Source organism: Pipistrellus hanaki (genome assembly GCF_964339955.1).
Source record: "Pipistrellus hanaki genome assembly, chromosome: 12".
Lineage (NCBI taxonomy): Eukaryota > Metazoa > Chordata > Mammalia > Chiroptera > Vespertilionidae > Pipistrellus > Pipistrellus hanaki.
In genome coordinates this window covers 55,526,964-55,550,600 of record NC_140514.1, presented here as the reverse complement: position 1 = coordinate 55,550,600, position 23,637 = coordinate 55,526,964, and the positions used below count along the sequence as shown (strand labels likewise).

Sequence of the window (23,637 nt, the reverse complement as noted above, 5' to 3'; positions counted from 1 at the left end):
TTTGGACTACTAAACCAGAATTTCCAAGACAGTGTTTTGGAAGTCATACTTTATCATTGAGATATAAAGTAGATATTCCCTAAGAGCCAATTAACGTGTGAAAAGCCAGGCCCGCCTTAATGGAAGTGAGAACACGTCTCCACACTCACCGCCTCGTGGGTGGACCGGCTCTGAGAGGAGACGCACTGCGGCTGCGCGCCTCCGGGGTGGCCGCCCTTCGCCTGCAGGGGCGCCACCGCCCCTCCCTGCCCCAGCCTCCACCAGGAAGTCCCGCTCCTGCCGGAAGTTAGAGCCTGTGCTTCTGGAAGGTGCTGGCTTTCCAGTGCACGTGGCCTCAGGCAGCACGAGGCGGGCAGGGGCCTGTGCGCGGAGGGCTGCAGGCGGCGGACAGGGCCCTGGAGATGCTAAGCCCGCGGTGAGGAGTCCGCGCTGGGACCTCTGCGAGGAGAGCTCATTGCAGGTAGTCCCTTCCCGTCCCCTGAGGGTGGCCAGGGCAGGGCAGAGGACAGGGCAGGGCAGAGGGCAGAGCAGAGGGCAGGGCAGGGCAGGGCAGAGGGCAGGACAGGCCAGGGCAGAGGGCAGGCCAGAGGGCAGGCCAGGGCAGAGGGCAGGGCAGAGGGCAGGGCAGGGCAGAGGGCAGGGCAGAGGGCAGGGCAGGGCAGGGCAGAGGGCAGGGCAGAGGACAGGGCAGGCCAGAGGGCAGGCCAGGGCAGGGCAGGGCAGAGGGCAGGGCAGGGCAGGGCAGAGGGCAGGGCAGAGGGCAGGCCAGGGCAGGGCAGGGCAGAGGGCAGGGCAGGACAGAGGGCAGGGCAGAGGGCAGGGGAGGGCAGAGGGCAGGCCGGGTTCCGGTCCTTCAGGCCTGGGGATTCCCACTCTGCGGGCACCAGCTGCTTAGGGAGCCGGCCTTCTGCAGTCAGGGTGTTATTTCATCCTCACCACGGCTCCTCCCTGCACAGTGTGATGGGGTCCGGGCGCCTGCTCGTGCCCCATGAGGATCCAGAGTTTTCTGGTGTCTCCCACCTCCTCCCGCTCCGTGGTGAGCCCGGGATCCTCCACACCAGATGGTTCTGGCTGGGACAGAATTTCAGGGAGAAGTAGTTAAAGCCATAGATCTGACCACCTGCAGCAGGCCAGGCATCCACTGGGCATTAACACAAGAAGTTAATGGCCCACTTCTCACTTAACCTTCACTCATGGCATGAAGGACACCAGATCTGACTGGTTCCAGGGAAGCCGTTGTGGTGCTTCAGCTGATGGCATCCCCTGAATCCTGTGCCCCAGCCGTGAGCTCTCCGGATGCTGCGCCCATTAAACTCCAGTTCCGTGGGGGTAGGAAGGTCCTCACGGAATTGAGAGTGCGGCACGAAGCCCTTGGGGTCAGTCACTGAATTGCTCTTGAGTCACTTAAAAATGAAATCAGGTCTCTGCAGATTTGTGTTGAAATCCCATCAAATGAATGTATTGCTTAAATAACGTCGGTAAAAGTAACTATTTTTAAATGCTATGTTAAGTTATATTTTATTTTGAAGACATCAAATAAATTTAAATTTTGATATAATTAAATAATTTCATTTGTGTGTTCAAAAGACCCATACCATGTTCATGGATTGGTAGAATAAACATCATTACAATGTCCATACCATCCAAAACAATACCAATGGCACATTTCACAGACCTAGAAAGAACTCTCCAATAATTCATCTGGGATAAAAAAAAAAAAAAAAAAAAAAAAAAAAAAAACCTCAAATAGTCACAGCAATCCTGAGAAAGAAGAATAAAGTAGGAGAGATCTTAATGCCATATTTCAAGCTGTATTACAAAGCCACTGTTATCAAAACAGCCTGGTACTGGCACAAGAACAGACATATAGGCCAATGGAATAGAATAGAGAACCCATATATCGGCCCAAACCACAATGCTCAATTAATATTTAACAAAGGTATGAACATACAATAGAGTCAAGACAGTCTCTTTAATAAATGGTGTTGGGATAATTGGACGATATATGCAGTAAAAATGAAACTAGACCACCAACTTACACCATACACAAAAATAAACTCAAAATGGATAAAAGACTTAAATGTAAGATAGGAAATCATAAAAATACCAGAAGAATCCACAGACAGAGAAATCTCAGACATATGCTGAAGCAGTTCCTTCACTGATACTGCTCCTAGGGCAATGGAAACTAAAGAGAAAATAAACATGGGACTACATCAAAATAAAAAGTTTTCATACAGAAAAAAAAAAATCATCAACGAAACAACAAGAAAGCCCACTGTATGGGAGAGCATATTTGCAAATGTTATCACTGATATAAGTTTAATCTCCAACATCTACAGGAAATGTATACAACTTAATAAAAGGAAAATAAATGATACAATAAAAAAAATGGGCAACAGACCTAAATAGAATCTTTTTGAAAGAAGACAGAAGAAAGGCCAAGAAACACATGAAAACATGTTCAAAGTCACTAATTATCTGAGAGATGCAAATCAAAACGATAATATAGTATAATCTCACACCTGTCAGAATGGCTATTATCAACAAATCAACAAATGACAAGTACTGGCGAGTATACAAACAAAAAGGAACCCTCATGCACCGCTGGTGGGAATGCAGACTGGTGCAGCCACTGTGGAGAACAGTATGGAGTTTCCTCAAAAAACTAAAAATGGAACTCCCATCTGACCCAGTGATCCCACTCCTAGAAATATATCCTAAGAAACTGTAAACACCAATCAGAAAGGATATATGCACTCCTATGTTCATAGCAGCACAATTTACAATAGCTAAGATTTGGAAACAGCCTAGGTGCCCATCAGCAGATGACTGGATCAGAAAACTATAGTATTATACATCCACACAATGGAATACTATGCTGCTATAAAAAAGAAGGAATTCTTACCATTTGCAGCAACCTGGATGGAACTGGAGAGCAATTTGCTAAGTGAAATAAGCCAGTCAATGAAAGAAAAATAACACATGATCTCACTCATTTACAGATAATAAAGAACATTATAAACTGATGAACAAAAAGATAGATACAGAGGCAGTATAGCATCAAACAGACTGTCAAATTCCAGCGGGAAGGTTAGGGAAAGGTGGGGATATAAGAGATCAACCGAAAGACTTGTATGCATGCATATAAGCATAACCAATGGACGCAAGACACTGGGGGGTGAGGGCATGTGTGGAAATGGGGTGGGGGGGGGCAATGGGTAGATATGTACACATGTAATACCTTAATAAAAAAAAATGGAAAAATAAAAAAAATTAAAAAGAAGGAATTCTTACCATTTGCAGCAGCATGGATGGACCTGGAAAGCATTATGTTAAGTGAAATAAGCCAGGCAATGAAAGAAAAATACCAAATGGTCTCACTCATTTATGGAAAGTAAAGAACATTATCATCTGATGAACCAAAAGATAGATACAGAGGCAATAAAGCACCGAACAGACTGTCAGATTTCAGCGGGAAGGCTGGGGAGTGTTGGGGAGGGGGAAGAGATCCACCAAAGGACTTGTATGCATGCATACAAGCGCAAATGGACACAAACACTGGGGGAGATGGGATGAGGGAATGTGACAGTGGGTAGGAGAGGTTGGGGGAAGGTCAATGGGGTGACAAAAGGAGATACATGTACAACTACATGTAGTACTTTAAACAATAAAAAAAATACGTACAAAAAAACAAAAAAAATTTTGAAAATTACTTTCTAAATTTTCTAGGATATAACAGAACCAATTGTCTCTTAATCCTAACCCAAGGATATGCTTATTGATTTGAGAGAGAGAGAGAGAGAGAGAGAGAGAGAGAGAGAGAGAGAGAGAGAGAGAATATCATCTATGTAATAGAGAAACATTAACTGGTTGTCTCCTGTATGTACCCTGACTGGGGATTAAACCACAACCTAGGTATGTGGCCTGACTGGGAATCAAACCCACAACCTTCAGGGCCTGGAACCCAGGATCCGGTTTTCAGGAAAGAAACCTTATATTACTCCTAGAATCTTTTCATACCCAAGGTCCAAAGTTCAGCTAAGTCAATGGGAGTTGATGGATCGCCTTAAGGCATTTGAGCTCTGAAGTATGCAAGGTGCTCTTCATTGTGCCTGGCTTGCATGCACTCTTCTGTGATTTCTTCCTGTTTTCTATGTCACTGTTAAGTGTTTTCTTTTTTCTTTAATATATTTTTATTAAATTATTTTTTTTGTACATATACCATTGCCCCCCGCCCCCCGCCTCCCGTACATACCCTCCCTCCCCAGTTTTGTGTCCATTGGTTGTACTTATATGCGTGTTTTCTTTAAAACAGTTCAAGACTCATAAATTTTGCTGCATTTCTCTGAAAACTTGGCTCTGAAATTTGGAAGCAGAGAGTTTAAAATTTTAGCATTCAGTTAATATTTCATTGGCATAAGCTCATATAGTCAACCGTTATTCAAATCCTGTTTTGCATAATTATAAAAGAACTAATTTTCAACATATCAAGAATCTTTAAATTATATGTAATTTGCTGTGTTCTCAGTTCAGGTCACTACATTTATAAATTTGTTTCCTGTTTAGATCACATTTTGTTTTGCATTATTTTAAATCTCATCATGCTTCCCACAAATGAAGGCTATTAGATTTGTGGTAGATTCTATAAGTGGAATTGGTTTAGGTGGTTATGAAAAAATAACACCTTTAGGTGGTATTTTTTTTTCCATTTTTGTTCTTGGACTTTAAGTAATTTGTAATATTTATTGGAGCTGGATAGTTAATAAAAATGCTCATTGGTACCTTGTCCTCCTCTATCATAAGTCCAAAGATTTCATTTACTTAAAATTTTTTAATTTATTTTAAACAAAATAAAATTTTTAGTTAACCAAAAGAAAATCATTACTAGTTTAGAAAATAATTAAAACACTTTTAGTTCATTGATTGACAGCCTAAATATTTAAATTTTGTTCTGCATATCTGTTCTCTAAATGTCTTTCTTGCATGTGCTAGTTTAATATTCCTTGCACAGAAAGTTATGTTCAGGATCTTTATGTTAAGATATTTCCCAAGTGTGCAGCTTAATTTTGTTCATTTTTCTTTCTTCTAAATTACTTGTTAATATTCTATCAAATCGTTTTGTAGGCAGTACTGGTGGGTTTAGGTGTTGTAATGTATGAACTACTAACTGGAGCATCTCCTTTCACTGTGGATGGGGAGGAGAACTCCCAAGCTGAGCTACTAGGTAGGGTTTAACTAAAGAAAATGAATGAATGGTTACTTCAAAGGAACTTATCAAATTTCTGCAATTTGGCTGGTAGAAAAAAAATAATTTAAAATGGAGATTGGCAAAATTATGTTTAAGTGCTTAACTTACATTTATAATCACATAGGATGTAGATATAGACCCTTTATATTTCCTTATATTTTATGGGCCCAGAGAGATGTTAAATTTCATAGAGAATGTGTCATAATTTCGTGTATTCTGAAGCACTTAGCTTTGTTCAGGAGCTGCGATAGCCCCCAACCCAGCTGTGTTCCCTGCCAGAGCCCTTTGGAATATGGGACCTAGAGCCATTAGGAATATAGGCTCAAGAGCCTTTTTTGAATTGGAGCAAATAGCCGTTTAGAATGTGGGGTGAGGAGCCGTTTGGAATGTGGGGTGAGGAGCCGTTTAGAATCTAGGGTGAGGAGCCGTTTGGAATGTGGGGCGAGTGGCCGTTGGCAGTGTGTGGTGCTGAGCTGTTGGACACAGAGACTGTGGGCCCAGAGCCGGTGTGCGCAGCGATGAACCGTGGACACAGCCTGAGGATGGACAGTACTGTCCGGGAGCTCATGGAGCGCTTCCTTCAGAGCCCGCTGGTGGCGTGGGTGAGTGCACCTGCCTCCCTGTCCCATGGCTGGTGGCCTGGCTCCCTCCCGCCTCCTGGGGTCTCCACAACCCCCCCCCCCCCCCCCTGCCCTGGCAGTCCTGGGACTCGGGGCCTTCACAGGTCTCCAAGCTGGAGGCGGGGTCCTGGTCTGGGGCCTAAGGGGTTTCCTACTCTGCAGCCCATGCACCAGTGCAGGACTGAGGTGGGCTCACCTGCTCCTGCCAGGGCGCCAGGTTGCCGGTCCCGGAGCGGACAGGGACTGAGGGGTCACCTGGCCCATGTGGCTGAACCAATGCGGAAAAGCACTCACTCCCCCAAATATCCTGGTTTAGTGTTTGAACCCGAGACCACTGGTGGATGGTGGTGGCCGGTGAGGATTGGGGTGTCTGAGTGGGAACGTGTACCGGATTGGATGGGCACGGTGACTCCAATAGATCAGAAACATGAGAAATGCCTGAAAGCTCCTTTTATTTTTCATTTTCCCCTGTCCTGTGACGCTGGAGAACAGTGGCAAGAAAGTTTGCCTCCTGCTGCCTCCCATCTGTAGCCGAGATCAGGGCAGGGAGACGGGCCCTGGGGAAAGGTGGGCTTGGTGCCAACTGAAGCGAGGGTGGGCGCTGGGTGGCCCTTCAGCCCACAGGGGTCCTGCCCGCCGTTGCCATGGAGACATTTTCTGCCCGCACTCCCTCCTCGCAGGTGAAAACTTTGAGCCCAGTCACAAGCGGCAAGGATGAGGACATGTACGTGCACTTGGTGGATGGCATCATGCTGAACCAGGTCATGATGGAAATGTGAGTTGTCCTCCCAGGCCAAGCACACACTGATGCCCAGAAGGTGTGACTGAGGGTGTAGAAACGAAGGAACCGGGGTTGCTGTGGGAGGGTTTCTCCTGGGCCAGTGCTACCTCAGCATCCGGGCCCTTTTGCTGCCATTCGTTGGGGATGAAGAACTGCAGGACAGTGGGTGGCAGTTTGTTTGATGAAGGATTTTTGGAACTGAAGGACTATCAAGCACTTGGTGTAGATGGTTCAGTTAACTTCGAACTCAAGTATTAATGTGGTTTAAACAATGAAATTTAAAATTAGAACTTGGGGGTCATGGAACTGTAACGGACAGTGTCTGGCCACAGGAAGTGTCGGTGGGTCGGGAGCAGTGAGAGTGACTGAGGGTTCACTCCTGGGTAGGGCCCTGTTTCTGAGATCTTTCACTCATCTTCCACGTTCAGTTGCTCCATAGTGAGTGGCTTCTCAGGTCCTGGATTGAAAGCCACTGTGTGAGGAGAGGCACAGGGCGTCAGAATGCTGAGGGACTGACCTGGAGCCTCTGAAACAGGGCCTGGGGGCCACATCCTCTCCTGCTGCTGAATTCTGCAGAGCCTGTCTGACTGACAGCCCGCCCCACGGAGGCTCCTACTCTGACTGTTCTTAACTCAGAGATGGCAGGAGAGAGGTTGGAACTTAGTGTCGGTGTGGTTCTCGGGCACTTGAAGGAAAGGGAACATCCTAGCGTTCTCTGTGGACCAGCCCCTTATGCTCACCTTCTCACCTGCAACTAAGCTGTCCGACTTGGGCATAAACCCTTTGGCTAATGAGAATCAGCTTCATTTGTGGCACACGCAGGAGGAGTTAGCTTTGGCATATTCAGAAAGTGATTTAGTCCTACCAGTTTGGGTCAGTGGATAGAGCATCGGCTTGCAGACTGAGGGGTCCCAGGTTCGATTCCGGTCAAGGGCATGTACCTTAGTTGCAGGCACATCCCCAGTAAGGGGTGTGCAGGAGGCAGCTGATGGATGTTTCTCTGCCACTGATGTTTCTAACTCTCTATCCCTCTCCCTTCCTCTCTGTAAAAAATAAATAAAATATATATATTTTTTAAATTTTAAAAAAGAAAGTGGTTTAAGTAGACTTACCTAAAAAGATCTGTTTTGAGAAATTTCCCAAGAACATAGCTCCTTTTGTTTTAATACGTCATGTGCTATCAGGCTGTGGGAGAGGTAGAAGTTTCATTTCTAATGTTTGTTTTTTTTCAAAAGCCCTATCAATCTTACCGATCTTACCAACCCTGTGTTTGCTTAATATAAATGACAAATCTGTTAGCTTTGGCAGCACTTCTCTGAGAACACTGATGAAAATGAGTTTTCATGGATTGTCCCGAGGCATAGACAGGTCCTGGCAAGTAGTGGGGGTGGGGATTGACTGGAAAAGGGTGCAGGAGAACTGGGAGGGGTAGAGGTTTCCTACCTAATGACTGGAGTATGTTTAATTTTAAAAACATCAAGATGTAACTTATGATATATGCATGAAATCCCCTCAAATAAAAAAAAATAAAATAATAATAATTTAAAAAAAAAAAAAAAAAAAAACCCAGCCCATGTCCACACGTAGGGAGCCAGCGGGGACTGAAGTCCAGGTATCTCATCCTGGCTGCCTGATGCGGGGTGTGGCACTCACCACCTCAGTTTGCTCATCTATGAAATGGGAAGTGCCCTGCCCCCCTTAAGAGATGGTAGTGAGGATTAGATGCGATGATGTGTGAGCATGTAGCACAGCGCCTGCAACTTGAAAGGTGTTAGTGTCAGTTACTCACTCATGTGTATACCCTCCTGATCCAGGAAGGACTTGAGGCAGCCAGTAATAATTGTTTTTGTTTCTTCAGTCTTTCTCCCACATTCTTAGTCTCCTAGATTATAACTCACAGCGTTAGCCTTCTCCCAGTGAGTTCTAGGACAGAACTGGACTCTGGGACCCAAGTCCTATCCCCACATCCGACACAACACTGAAGCTAAGCCTGTGTTTTCACTCCTGCCAAGTGGAGAAATGTAACTCACCAGCAGGGAAGGCTGTTCTGCTTTACTGTCCATTCTGGGAGCTCCAACTGCGTGCTGTTCACCTGTTTGGATCAACTCCCCCCAGGCTGATAGGACCTGAGGAAAGAGCAGCAATATGCTAACTGGCTTGCTGGGGCCCAGATAAGGGGCGTGTTACCTAACACCTCAGAGCCACCAGGAGGCTGGCAGGGGCTCAGGTGCCCGCACCTGGGCAACCGAGGAAGGCTGCGGTCTCTGAGCCCTGGCCTCCCAGTGACAGGAGGGCTGCAGGAAAGCCCTGTGAGCTCAGCTTTCCGGGGAGCCCTGGCCTAGAGAATCGCTGAATGAAAGTGAGGCCTTGAGGGGCGTGGGTGGAGATGCAGGGAAACTTGCGGAATGGCTCCTCTGTAAAGGCAGAATCTCGGTACCCACTGGACCCCAGGGGAAAGGAGGGTCTCATTCACGTTGCACACATTTCTCACTGACTTGTGAGAAAAATCATCTAAGAGCTTTGACTCTAGCATCAGGCAGGCAAGTTCTAATCCCCTTCTACAACTTACTAGTTTATTACTTTGGGCAAATTCCTTAAACTCTCTACGCCTCCATTTCCTTATCTGTAATAAGGGATGGAATTTCACAGACCTGGAAGGATTAAAAAAGATCACGTGTACAGAAAATGTCCAACAAATGTCCATCATCATTGTCATTAGAGTGAGGCCCAGAACTGGGTGTGTGTGGGGGTGGGGGGCGTGCACACATGTGTGCCTGTGTGCCCACATGCCTGTGCTGGTGTGCATGTACTTGTGGGAGTGGACACCATTTTTATTTGGCCCAGGTTGGAATCAGCAGTTGCTCTGTTTTTCCCACAGCAGGAGAGAAGGGGTTCCCATCCTGAGCAGAGTGGGATAGACTTTCCTTAGCTGTCTTGTTTGGATTTGGTTCCTAATAGCCTTTCTCTGCCCTGAGAGCCTTAAAGGAGGGAGTATTGGTTAATGATCAGGATAATTAGTCTGATTGCTCAGGTACTAAATGCCAGGGCTCTTGTGGAGCGTAGTTTCTGCTAGTGCTGCCTTCAGAGCTGGTGGGAGAAGCAGAGGGTCAGACCCAGGCCCCTACTCCAGTGCTTGGAGTGCTTTTCAGGTGCAGCGAGCGTCCCTGTGTGCTGAGGCCCGTTGGCTGCTGCCTCTCCTGGGGAGGTCCCATGTGACGTAATCGGGCCTTCCTTTGCCAGGGAAAGATTTCAGTTCGGTCTTGGCAGACATGGTATCTCATTCACAGACTTTCTGCAGACATTCACTCCTGCTCCCAAAAGGGCAGTCGGGGCTTCCCAGCCCCAGCCAAGGTGTCCTCCTCTCCACCTCAGCTGCTGGTGTCCCGGTTGAATTGCAAACACCTTGTGGTGATGGTGGTGGTGGGTTTTAAATTGTACTTTCAGTGACATTTGAAATGTTGACTTATAGATTTCTTTCCTATTTGTCAATTTTGTATTAATTATTGGCTTCAAATGAGCCAAATGGCATTGAGATCGATTTCCATAACTCTCCAATCGCCCCTTCATTATGGAGGGGGCAGGTTACTGCGGAAAGAGGAAGAGGCCTGCCTCTCTCCCATCAGACCGGCTCCCAGGAGGCTCAGCGCCCTCATGAACCCATGAAGACAGCCCTCCTTTGAATCTTCACCCTCCCTGTGTGCTGGGTCAGTAACTGTGGGGGAGGGCTTGGTTATGAAAAGCAGGAGAGGTGGCAGCTGAGGCCTCTTGTTGAGTCTATTCAGATAGGAAACCCTGTTTTGAACCTGAGAATTCTGAGAAATACACTGAACACATATCAGTGAGTGAAGTTATTATATAAGCCACTTGATTGAGAATTCTGGTTTTATCATGACCAGATTTGACTTTTGCTGGAGAGTGGAAGTCAATAGGCTTTGGGGGTTCCCTCATGAATTGCTTGAGTCTCTCCTGTTAGCATGGCTCCTAGGTGGCGTTGTACACCATATAGTGTCACAGACCCATGATGTCGGCTTGTCCAGGTGGAATTGTGTCCCTAGAATGTAAAATCTCAGGACCATCCCGAGACCCAGGCTGGTGACAGAGGAGGGGAACCCGTGTGAAGTAGAACATTAATGATTTTTATTGATTTAAGTCAGAAAATGTGCCATGTTTCTACTTTTTCTTTATTGATGGTTCATATATTTTGGCGTGTTCAGTTCCTAACTCTCTTAATCTTTAACTATATTGTGGGGTGGGTTGTCGATTTTCATACCGTGTAACCTTTTGGGTCTGCCCTGCATTTGGTGGTGGTTTGTGGGAACTGCTGGGAGTGGGAGTGGAAATGACATTGATTAAGGGCCTGAGGAGGGCTTGTCTTATAGTTGGGAGGGATGTGTACTGTCTAAGGTCCATGGCTCGGCAGATGAAGATTTTGGGTTTGAGTGGAGCACACTGGTTTCAGCCTCACACTGACCTGGGCTCAGAGAGGGCTGCTCAGCGCTGGAAAGGGAGGTGAGGCAAATGCTGGGAGATTCTGTTTCCAGTCTCCTGTTTCCTCCCCTAGAGACCCCAGGCCTAATCAGCGCTTCCACCAGCACGTGAACAACGATGTGAACCTTCGCATTGAGAACTTGAGCATCCTGGTCAGACACATCAAGACCTTCTACCAGGTAAGGGCGGCCTCTGTTCCTAGGACGTCCGTGCTCCTGGCAATGTCCTCACTCCAAAGGTTTCCTGCAGGAAGCCCAGAGGAAATGGTGTTCACGGTGAGGCAGCTGCTCGCTGACACTTGGGCTTTCTCACTTGCACCCTTTACCCCCTCCCCCTGCATTGTGAGAAGGGACAGAGGTTGCATTGCTTTACTTGTCCAGCCGATGTCCTTTGAGCTGTGTGCATGGCATTGGGTCTGGTGCTGTGAGGGCCCCAGAGATGAGTCGCCACTGTGGCCCCAAGCACCAGTCTGGTGGAGAGTGGCTGGAATGGGTTCTGGGAGGGGCACGCTGACCTGGTTATTGTCCGCAGCTCAGCAAGTCTTTGTACAGCAGCACTTCAAGGGGCTGAAGGTGGTATGGGACCACAGAGGGTTATGTTGGGTCAGGACTGTAATGGACGAGCCCCCAGGGTGTGGACGGCAGCACTGGAGTTCAGCGTGCAGAGTGTCCACTTGTCATGCTCACAGTATCTCATTCAGATAGTCCATGCAGGAGGACCTGATGGCGAAGGGCTGTTAAAATCCCCACCCAGCCGAACCCCGTTTGGCTCAATGGGTAGAGTGTCGGCTTGGGGTCCCGGGTTCGATTCCGGTAAAGGGCATGTACCTTGGTTGTGGGCATATCCCCAGTGGGGGGGGGGGGTGCAAGAGGCAGCTGATCGATAACTCTCTCTCATCGATGTTTCTAACTATCTCTCTTCCTTCTTCTTTGTACAAAATCAATAAAATATATTAAAAAAATAAAAAAATCCCCACCCAGGCCTTGGGAAGGTGGGGTGAAGTCTCTGATCTTTATGGTCTATAGGACCAGGACAGACGCCACATGGACTGAACCTGCTACCTGGGCCCTGGTTTTCACACTTCTTCTGAGCACTGAAACTTGTGTCCCCATATGAGTTTTCTTAAGATCTCCGGTGAAGCCCCATAACTCTGATTGATTGGGGGCTGGGGGACCATAGTGTCCTCTGCTCAGTCCCCACCTTTCCTTCCAGGGCATCTCTGTGAGTTCCTGGGACTTCAGGGAATGTGGTTTAAGAACCACTCCCCGGCCCAGCTTGTGTGGCTCAGGTTGTAGGCTCAGTCTCCAGTTGGGGCATACAAAGGCAGTCGAGGAATGATTTTCTCTCATCTTTGATGTTTCTATCTCTTCCACTCTGAAATAAATGAGATATATATATGTTGAAGAAACACCCACTGTCCAACATGTGTTTATTCTGTGGTTTCACTGAGATCTTGGGCAGACTCTGCCCCTGGCCCTGATCCCAGCTCGAAGCTGTGCTCATTCCATGGCCTGTTGGCAACACAGCACCATGACTCTGAGCAGCCTCTGGGCTGGGCCTGGGGGAGCTCAGATCATGGGGCTGAAGTGACCTTGTTTCTTGGTCTGAGGGGAGCCACACTCAGGCCCAGGCATGCTGTAGGCTGGTGGGTTTCAGCTAGTGCTGCTCTTGTGACAGCAACGGACAGGGGGTGATGCTGCCATTGAACTCGGGTCTGGTTTTGAGGGACCTTGGTTCCTGGCTGCAGGCACCATTCATGGTAAGCCGGTGCTTTTGATGCTGTGTGCTAAGTGCCAGGGCGGCAGATGGTGCCAACAGTTCAACGGACAGGTCTCCTAACTCAGGCTGCGTGGGAGCAGCTGGGAGTCTTCTTGGAGGAAATAGCACCTGAGTGGAGTGATGCGCAGCTGAGTTTCCCGTCGGGAGGGTTATGGGCAGGAGACGGGGAACGGCCGTTGAGGTGGAGGCGGCCCTGTCCACATCTGTCACCGGCAGCACTTGCCCCAGTTGCTGGGATGGAGGCCTGTTGTCCTGGTTCAACAGGAATCAAAGCCACAGAGATGCCAACGTGGGACCCTTGACAGGCAGGCCTCCCACCTCAGGGCGTCACCTCTCCCTGTGGCAGCGATGAAGGCCTTGGGGGGGGGGGAGGGGAGGTTTCTGAGGCTCTCTGTGAGCAGCAGGGAGCAGGCAGGCTCTGGGGCAAGCTATGTGGCCATGCGCATGCCTTCCCTGGTCTCGCTGGCCCAGGAGAGTGCAGCTGATGGCGGTCCGCTGCCCTGTCTGCAGCTCTGGACTGGCCAAGGGGCTGGGCCATGTGGAATTGCAGGCAGTTTGCTGCTCTTGGGCACCGGGTAGCGCTCCAGAACACTGAACCATCCCAGGAAGGAAAAGACGGCCAGTCCACCCTCAGGGCCCAGAGAGGATCGCAGGGAGAAGGAAGGACCTGTCTCCTGGCCCGGCTTCTGCACTGGCAGCCTTTGAGGGCAGGCAGGGGTGCGGGGCAGCCTCAGCCCCGGGGCCCAGAGTAAATATTTGCTGCAGCACTTGCTAAGGGCCGCAGGGCACCCCTGCCTCAGACCTGCTCACGTGGAGAAAGCCGCAGGCACTTGCCTCTGGGCTGACACAGGTAGGTGCGGGCAGGGTTGTGCTGTGTATTTCCTTCTCATTCATTGGAAAATAAAGTTAAGTTCTGGTCATATAAGTAATATGTGCTTTTTACAAACAGCTAGGAAAACACGTAGAATAAGAACCACCCAGAATCCCACCACTGAAAGACAGTCACTGTGAGCAGTTCTAGTGTTTCCTCCCAGTGTTTGCGTGGGGACTTGTGTTTCACACCCTGCCTTTCATGTTCTGCCTTTTTCCCTCCCTCCTGACATGACAGCGTGAGCATAACCTCTCATTGTTGTGAAGCGACAGTCAAGAAAGTTTTCCAACAGAAGTACCACCCAGTGTCCCCTTGTTGTGAGGGCTTGGACCAAGCCAGACAGTCATTCCTTACTCTGACCAGGGAGGGTGAGAGGTCACCCCCATGGAGAGTGGGATCCCTCTGCCCCTGGCTTTTCAGCGAGACATGCAAAGTCACAGAAGCCAGCCCGGGTCTTGTTTGCCAGGCAACTCTTCTGCCACCCTGGCTGTCCTCTTCTGAGGCATCAGGGCAGGCACTTGGGAATACCAGCGGCCTCTCTTGAACAGGTCCAGCTATTTAAGAAGCTCAAGTTTTGCCTCTGAAAACCTGGGGAGACTTTTCCTTGACCTTTTTCAGAGGACAGGAGGGTGAGAAGCAGCATGGCCAGGCTCAGACTGGGCGCCAGTGTTCAGCCAGGGTCTCCGGCCTCCTCCTGGCCTGCTGCTTGGTGGCCTCTGGGGTTGGGGCCAGGATTCTGTATTTTCAGAAGTTCCGGATGTTGAGTCTTATGTACTTCCTGTCTCACTGGGAATGAGTTGGCTGGAGCGATGGTTCTCAAAGGGGGTTCCAAGCCCAGCAGGAACAACACCCGGGAACTTGTCAGCAACCATCTGGGTCTGCGTCTCTAAACAGACCCCCCAAGACCTGCTGTGGAGGTCCTGCCTCCTTCTGAGCAAGCCTGTGGGGATGCTGACGCGCCCTCCCACGGGAACCCCGGGCTACAGAGCACGCGGAGTGATGTAGGGAAGGAGCACCTTCCCCTAGTTCTCCTGGGGCCGAGAGCTCCGTTCTCCCCAGTGACTCCTCTGCATCAGACAGCAGACACATGGCTCAGCTGCTCTGGGGCAGGAAGGCGGGCCCGGCAGCCCTGAGAGGCGGGCAGTGATGCCCAGGTGACCGAGGGCTCAGTGAGGGAGTTGCCGGGAAGAGACAGGGCCTTGGGAGAAGGCCGCACTCAGTCTCTGCTTTTAAAGGAGAAAGGCTGGTGGGGGCCAGGGGGCACCAGCTCCAGCACAGACACCCCCACGGGTGAGAGGCCTGGAGGAAAGCTGAGCCTGGAGCAGAGCCGCATGCTGCCTCCCGCTGCCTGCGGGTCAGCTTTGCGTCAGTGCCACACAGCCCTTGTGTACTTGCTCAACAGCCAAGCTCTTTTTCACCCGAGTCTTTTCAAACTAAATGTTGGGGCGCAGTGGTTCATTTTTTACATCAGACTGGAGTCCTTACATGAAGCACAAGTTCACCCCATGATGGAGCCAGTAGGAAAAGAAGGCCAGTGCAGGGGGAGTTCCGCGTGCAACAAATAGCGGACGCCTGTTTGTTCTTTGGGCTGAGCATTGTGTCCACCGCCGCTCCCTGCCCTGGACGCCTGCGATGTGGCCCTTCCTCGGGGCAGTCAGGGCCTCGTCATGAGAAGCTGCTGAGGCTTCTCTGGCTGCATGGTGGGGGGGCCCTCAGTCAGCGGCTGGATACATCCCGTGTCTGTTGATGGACATGTACATTTTTGTTTTGAGTCCACGTAGGGACCTCGATCCTGACACCTGGACCCTTAGATGGATGTAGGGACCCACCTGCAGGACCGACTCTGAAATGGGAGGTTTGCTGAGGTTCTCCAAGCTCCTCCCCTCAGGTGCTTTGCTGAGGTTCTCCAAGCTCCTCCCCTCAGGTGCTTTCCTTCTCTGGGCCTCTGAGTTCCCATCTGTCAAGCAGAGGATGGGCCTGGGCCCGATATTCCACATCCCATGATGGCCAGCGACCACATACACTGGTTTTCCAGTTAAGAGCACCTCCAGGAAGTGTGGTTTATGATTTCTTGAACTTGGCTTCTTCCTTCTGAACTCTAACCTTGGTTAGAAGGCGCTGCAGACCCCAATATTGTTTTATGTCTCCGAGGAAACAGCAGAAAAAGTAGTCTGGGGTTGTGTGATATTCTGTAATCCCTTCTTACCGCCATTGCTTTGAAAAGTTAAAAATCAAACAGTACCAGTGTTTATAATGAACACCCGAGTATCCTTTTTTCAATGAATGTGAACATCCTGGAGGCCCGATGCACGGAAATTCTTGGAATGGTAGGCCTTCCTTCCTGCTGCCAGCACCTGCCTTCCCTCTGGCATCTGGGACCTGGATGGCTTCCTTCCAGCCCCAGCTTCGTCCGGAAGGATGTATGGTCTAATTAGCATATTACCCTTTTATTATTATAGATTATAGATGTGATTTTCTTTAAAGAAATAAATTCTTTGCCTGGTAGGTGGGGCTCAATAGTTGAGAGAAAAACCTATTAACCAGAAGGTCACTATTCGATTCTCAGTCAAGGCTCATGCCTGGGTTGAGGGCTTGTTTTCTTGTTGGGGGCATGCAGGAGGCAGCCAATCAATGATTCTCTCTCATCATTGATGTTTCTATCTATCTCTTCCTCTGCCTTCCTCTCTGAAATCAATTCAAATATGTTTTTTTTAATAAAAGGAAATATATTTTTTTTTCTGATAGAAGTCCCCAGGATGCCTCTACTGAGTCCAATTATCCTTTCCTCCTTCCCTGGAGATAACTGCTGTCACCAATTTGCTGGGTATCAGTTCAAATTTTTATACTCTTGTCAGGTGTGCCCGTATGTGTGCATGTGTGTGTCACTGTATACATACACATGCACACACACTAGCATTACTTTGTGTGATGTCTTTAGATAAAACTTCCATACACTGCTTGCACCTTTTCCCCATTTCGCCTTCTTTTTGAGACCTGTCAGCTCTGTGTGGCAGTTGTATTGGATGAGCATGGGGATGACGAATAAACATTGGAATTTTCTTTAGAAATGTGCACACTCAGTTTAAAAAGTGGAAAGTTCACTTCCAAGAATAGAAGGAAATAGTCTGACATTGTTGGAGGAACATAGACATGGTTAAGAAAATGTTAGTCACCTCTGATGGGGTGACATGGGACCCCAGATGGCCAAGAAGCACTCTCAACACTGAGTGGAGAGGGGCCTGATGTGTTGGGAGTGGGTATGCCTCATGGCGTAGCATCCCTTTCCCCAAGTTCTGGTGTGGACAGGAGCCACAGAGAGATGACAAGACGGGAGGATAAAGTCAGTGCATAAATGTTTGAATGTTTGATGGCGCTGCAACTCCTGGCCTGCCTGCCTAGGCCCATTCTAATGTGAGGATTCAGAGAGAGTGGGTTTTTTTTTTTGTTTTGTTTTGTGTTTTTACTTTTTATTATTATTATTTTTAAATTTCTTTATTGATTATGGTATCACATAATTGTCCTCATCCCCCCATTTCCATCCCAAACCCCTCCCCACGTATTGGGCTCATGGTGTTATGGTCCCCCTTTTCTTCATCACTGCTAGCTGGCAGGACATTGAATGCAGACATTCAGCGAGTTATGCAATAGAGCGACTCCTGAAAAAAGTTGGAAACATTTTTTAAAAGGAATAAGAAGAGCTTTGTTGATGAGAAATGTCTCTAGCGACCACTGTCTAAGGCCAAGAATACCTGTGAAACCTACCCCCTTACTTGTCTTCTGAAAAATTGGGTTTCTATCTTCTGATTCGTAAACAGCAAGGCCCTTCCGGACAGGGAAGACCAACTGTTCCCCTGGTGGCGCTCTGGGGAACGCAGTGGAGGGTCAGGGTGAGCTGCACACTCCAAGGAGGGCTGGTTGAGACCCCCAGACCCGGGGCTGGTGCCTGGGCCTGCTTTCAAAACCCTTCTGTGAAGGCAGCTCCATTCCAGAGCCACCTCTCTAAGGGGTGCAGTGTAGCTGTGATCTATCCCTCTCCCAGGGAGGGCGCTGCTGTAAAGGAGAAAAGTCTCTGAAGACCTGCTGACACAGCATCCTGAATCATCCCATAGAGACCCCGCAGCATCTCTAATTTTCATTCTTTAGTTGCACCAGCAAATCATACCATGAAAATAAAGAAATCTTTTCAAAAGACACTCACAGCCCAGCTGCTGTGTCTCGGTGGTTGAGCATCAACCACTGAACCAGGAGGTCATGGTTGGCTTCCCAGTCGGGGCTCATGCAGGGGTTGGGGCTCAGTCCCCCAGTAGGGGGAGTGGATGAGGCAGCCTATGGATGGTTCTCTCTCATCATTGATATTTCTCTCCCCAGCCCTCCCTCTGCCTCTGTGAAATCAATAAAAACATACTTTAAAAAATTCAAAAAGACACTCACACCTGATGCTGCTCTCCTGGCATGTAATGTATCTTATTCTTCCCAAGGTGTCTGCACATATGCAGACATAATGTTTATTTGATTACTAGAAGCCTGGTACACGAAATTCATGTATGGGAAGGGGGTCCCCTCAGCTCGGCCTGCACTCTCTCCAATCTGGGACCCCTCAGGACCTCTGGCTCCTAACCACTCACCTGTCTGCCAGCCTGATACCCTAACTGCTCTCTCCAGATAGCCTGTTTGCCCTAACTGCTCTCCCCTGCTGGCCTGGTCCCTCTAACTGCTCTCCCCTGTTGCCTGATCACCTCTAACCTCCTCTGCCTTGGCCCTGCCAACATGGCTTTGTCGGGAAGGATGTAGGGAATGACATCCGGAAGGTCATCCTGAAGATGTTCAGTCTAATTAGCATATTACCCTTTTATTAGTATAGATGCTACCTTGTCCTAAAAATGCAGGTTGTTCCCAGGTTTTCCTATCTTGGAAGGGGAGCCCACAGTAGCATCCTGGGTTCTGATCAGGGCTTATGTGCTTGTGCTTTATCTTAGCAGATGTGATTCCTAGAAGAAGACTCTTGGATATACCTTGAGCATTTCTACTGAATTTGCCAAATCATCCTCCAAAAAGGTTGAACCACTTTAAACTCCCACCAGCAAACATGCCACTTTGATGCCAATATCATTGATTTCTCCCTAGAAGCTTCCCTCCCATCAGCCAGGATTGCTTGGTACTTGAGCCAACCTCATTGTTCAGCTCCGGACTTGATTTCCTGAGATAGAATTATGGAGGAAGAAAATTAGTTTTCCTCTACCTTTCTGAGTTCTTAGTGGAGGCCCTTGTAGTGAAAGACAGATCACTAAGAGAAAAACTAAAGTTCGTTAACATTGTACCTTGTATATATGTGGGAGATCCCAGGGAAAATGAGTAACTCCCCAAGGTGGCTTAGAATGCAGATTTAAATACCTTCTTCCTAGGAAAGGGGACGGGAGATGTAGGCCTCATAGAGGAGAGCAAGTGATTTTTAGGAAAGGTGAACGGGAGTGAGGGGAAATAGTTTGTAACAAAGTTTGGGTGTTATGTCAACTGCTACTCTCCTGTCCTGTGACAGGAGTCAGTCTTCTCTGCCTGATGACACTTCTCCCGTCAAGGGGACCTATGATATTTAAGCTCCTTTTTCGGGGTCCGATTTTAGGCAGATCAGGAGACTTCAGTGAAATCCTCTGCATGCATTTGCTGTTTTTCAAGCATCTGCAGCTCAAGATCATCAATATAACAACACGGCATATGTTGGGGTGGTATGCTCTCTGACCTTCAGAATAAACCCAACAAAAGCTTGTTTCCTCTCTGAGATGATGTGCCACAGTAGCATTACTCCCTGGAGATGGTATTCTGACCAGACCTTCCTAGAACTGGTCATAACATGCCCTGTGTTTGTAGAAAGGTGTGGGCCACATCACTAAATAATGCAGGGGCAGTTTTCTCATCTTGTGGAAAGGGAGATAAAATTATGATAGTTTATCTCCCTTTCCACAGGTTTCTTGCAGGTTTGTGTCTCCGCTGCCCCCTTCTCCCCCACAGCAGCCCCAACGCCTCCACCTCAGGCCTTGGGGCTGCTAGGTGCCAGGCCTGCGGGTTTGTGTCTCCAATGCACTCCTTCCCCAGCCCAGGTCCAGGATGGCAGGGTTTGGGACTGCTGGGTGTCTGCCCCATGCGGGTTTGTGTCTCCAATCTGGGGGCTGCTGGTTGCCTGCCCCCTGCAGGTTTGTGTCTCCCATCCAACCACTGGCCACTATGGGCCTCGCCATCTTGGTTGGGGTTGATTTGCATATGTGCTCTGATTGGCTGGTGGGTGTGGCTAGTGGAGTGGAGTGATGGTTAATTTGCATATTACTCTTTTATTAGGTAAGATGATGAGGGCAGAAGTACAGGTAGCTCTGGCTTTTCACATTTATTTACATCCTAACTATTCCTTCCTCTTACACAGCATGTTCCCAGTTACTGTGCAGTGGCTGCACTCACCCAGTGACTTGATAAGCTGTCATGTTGTTAGTCATTCTTTATTTCCTTTCCTGTTCTCAGTAGTATCTTTCCTCTTTGTTTCTGTAGGAAGTTCTCAAGCAACTAATTGTAATGACCTTACCAGATGTTTTGATGATTGGCAAAGACCCGCTGTCTGGTGAGTGAAACCCCCCGCCCCCCCAGGGGCTTGGCCAGCGGCTCTAGGCAGCTGCTGGACACAGAGCTCTGGCTGCCAGCTTGGAGCCAGCACTGAAAACTCCTGAACATCCCGGTGAGATATTAAAGATGGGTTTGTTCCTCTGGGCATGAAGCAAGGCCCCAGGTTCAGTGGGCTTAGGGGATGAGTCATATGTGGCCTCTCGGGGGTCTCTCCTCCTCAGTAAATGTGGAGTCAGGGCCACCTTCACAGGGTGGGGGCCTTTTGCTAAGAAAGGAAGAATCTGTGAGGAACTCGCATCTCTCTTCCCCGGGGACCCTGAAATGCCCTTGTCAGTCTGCTGTGAGTCTCACCAGGAAGTCCTGGCATGTCTGCCACTGCTCCCTGAGGCCCGAGAGGGCAAGTCCTAGAATTGGACACTCGCTGTGACCTTGAAAGAACAAATGAAATGTGCTCCTGGGCATCTTCCAGAAAGTCAGAGTGAATTCATGCTTGTCAGGTGGCTCCCTGGGGGGACAAACAGGCTGCGGATCTCCTCCCGCCACATCCTGTGTGTCTGCCTGCACCAGGGCTCTGGGACAAGCACATGTTCTCTCACCTCTGGGCCTTTGCACATGCTGTTCCTGTGCCTGCAGGCTCTCCCTCACTGTGTCCTAACCCCGCCCCTCACCCAGAAGAGGTCAGGTCCTTTAAGAAGCCTTGCCTGACCTCACTGCAGACTAGAGGCCCTTCTTCCAGGTTCCCGGGGCGCTCTCCAGCGTTTGTGCATTGTTGGTGTTCTTGGTCTGAGCCAGAGGGCTGTGTTGATTAAGACAAAGCTCGCAGCAGCCAGAACACATGGGTGCCTGGAAGGGAGCTCTCTGTAGGTTTGTTTCTTCTTTGCCTGCTTAACTGTCACTGAGCCAGTCTCGCTGGTGTGGACCCACTAGAGCACATATGTCAAACACAAGGCCCGCGGGCCAAATCCAGCCCGCCAGGCCTTGCAATGTGGCCCGCACCGCGCTGTCATCACTGCACTCCGCTGTCAGTTTATGACATTGTCAGTTTATGACTGTTCAGTAAACCATTCGGCCCGCGATTTAGGCTGGATTTTAGATTTGACCCCTTCTCAGATTGAGTTCGACACCCCTACACTAGAGAATCTTCTGTGTGTTTGAAACTATTCAAAACCCACAGTCTGGTAGATTTATGAAAATACCAGTTTTTGTTACTTCTGAAATCCTGAGAGAAATTGGGTATCAGCCTCCCCCAAAAATGAGAGAACTGCTGCTTCTCGCTCCCGCTCCCGCTCCCGGTCCCTATAAGTTTCGTTGGAATCTGTGTAGGAAAACAGTCACAGGATGCCTTTGTTTGCAACACATGTGTTTATTCACTCACCCTGGTGAGAACAAACAGCACTGCTCCACCTGAATCTCCTAATGCCCTGTTGATTGCCCCCCAAGCTTATTTTTTATTTATTTATTTTTTAAATATATTTTATTGATTTTGTACAGAGAGGAAGGGAGAGAGATAGAGAGTTAGAAACATCGATGAGAGAGAGTCATCATCAATCAGCTGCCTCTTGCACACCCCCCACTGGGGATATGCCTGCAACCAAGGTACATGCCCTTGACCGGAATCGAACCCGGGACCTTTCAGTCCCCAAGTCGACGCTCTATCCATTGAGCCAAACCGGTTTCGGCCCCAAGCTTATTTTAAATCATTTTTTCCATGAAGATTTTTCTAAAATTTTCTACCTGTACACTTTTCTCACATACCCCCCTCCCCCTCGTTAACAAAACTTAGCTAACAGGAATTCCATACTTTTCTAACAGTGCTCTGGATCAGATTTTGTGTTTGTGGGTTGTTTTGGGGTTTTTTTTTTGTGTGTGTGTGTGTGTGTGTGTGTGTTGTTGTTGTTGTTTGTGTGTGTGTGTGTGTGTGTGTGTGTGTTTTGTTGTGTTTTTTTTTGTTGTTGTTGTTGTTTTATGTCTGATGGGTGGGAATGAATGAATGAATGATGGTTTTCATGTGTGTAATTTCCAGTGCTGATGGAGTGGAGCTCTTCGCTCTTTGATTGAGCCACCTCAGACTGTAGATTGATCTCATGTGTATCTGTGTGTGTGTGTGTGTGTGTGTGTGTGTGTGTGTGTACAGGGTTTCTAGTCTCCTCCTTGCTTATGCTCTTGCTATTAGTAGTGGAGCAGTGGGCCTATCCCACATGTGTCTCCATTTTTAATGCTGTTTTCCTCTGCTGTGGTTGGGAATATGGACCCTCAGAGCTGCTGGAGTTATTTCAAAGTATGGTACACTTAGACAATCTGCCGTGAACATCAAGATTTTATGTATGAAGTCTGCCTTCTGTGTCTGCTGCTCCATGCCCTCCAAACACTTTCTCTCTGGGTGTCAGCTCTCTGCTGGCTACAGCACCATATACAAGCCTGGGGGAGGTGAATCGCTGCAGGAAGAGGAGCTGGCGATGGCTGAGAGGGTCTGTGCCTCTAATACCCACCAAAGGGCCTACAGGAGGCACTTGCCTGTCATCTGGGCACCCATTGGGGGAGGGGACGGTCACATGGGCACATGGGCTGGAGGGCGAGAGCACTGTGGCCATGGAAAGGTTTTGGTGGAGCTGATTGGAGGCTTTTACACTCCCATGCTCATTCCCTTATATTTTTAATCAAAACTGAAATGTTGTTGATCATCAGCTCAGCATGAATAGAGAAGTGAGTCAGGGTGGTGATTATTTTTATGAATGACTATGGATTGGAGCCCTTGGGGCCAAATGAAATGCCTCAAGTGAAATAACAATCATAAGACTTTGAAATTATTCCCTTTTAAACATTGAAGAAGTTCTACACTTATTAGCAAAGGGGCGTCTTTGTCTGTGGTGGATGGCTCTGCAGCACCCGCCCTTACTGAGCATGTTGTTAAGAGTGGGATCTGCATGGTCCATGGGGGCCCTGTGGTCCTGCCCTCACCCCTCCCGCCCTCCTTCAGGCTGGGAGGCGGCAAGGAGAGTGCTGTTTAGGTCAGTGAATGTCCAGCTCCCAGATCTGAGACTCAACCGTAGTGTCTTCATTGCAGGAAAGGTGGTTTTTAGCTATTTCTCATTTGAGAGCTATTAGGACGAGGTCACCTATTACTCCATACACACCTTACAGCCCAGGATCTGAAGTAAAGCCCAGCACTCATTCTTGGGACACGAGTTTGTTTTCTTCATCCCAGGGTCGTTGGTAGCACCTTAGGCCATTTAGCACAGTG

General features: G+C 48.7%; 1 protein-coding gene across 1 annotated transcript; it reads left to right on the top strand.

Moving 5' to 3' along the window:
• Positions 1–328: 328 nt before the first annotated feature.
• On the top strand, positions 329–15,885 carry LOC311631170 (uncharacterized protein; the record flags this gene model as incomplete). Its single annotated transcript, XM_084900984.1, has 4 exons — positions 329–460; positions 6,552–6,646; positions 11,214–11,319; positions 15,715–15,885. The coding sequence occupies exons 2-4, from the start codon at positions 6,594–6,596 to the stop codon at positions 15,883–15,885; spliced, it is 330 nt and encodes a 109-aa protein (XP_084757110.1). The 5' UTR covers positions 329–460; positions 6,552–6,593.
• Positions 15,886–23,637: the final 7,752 nt, after the last annotated feature.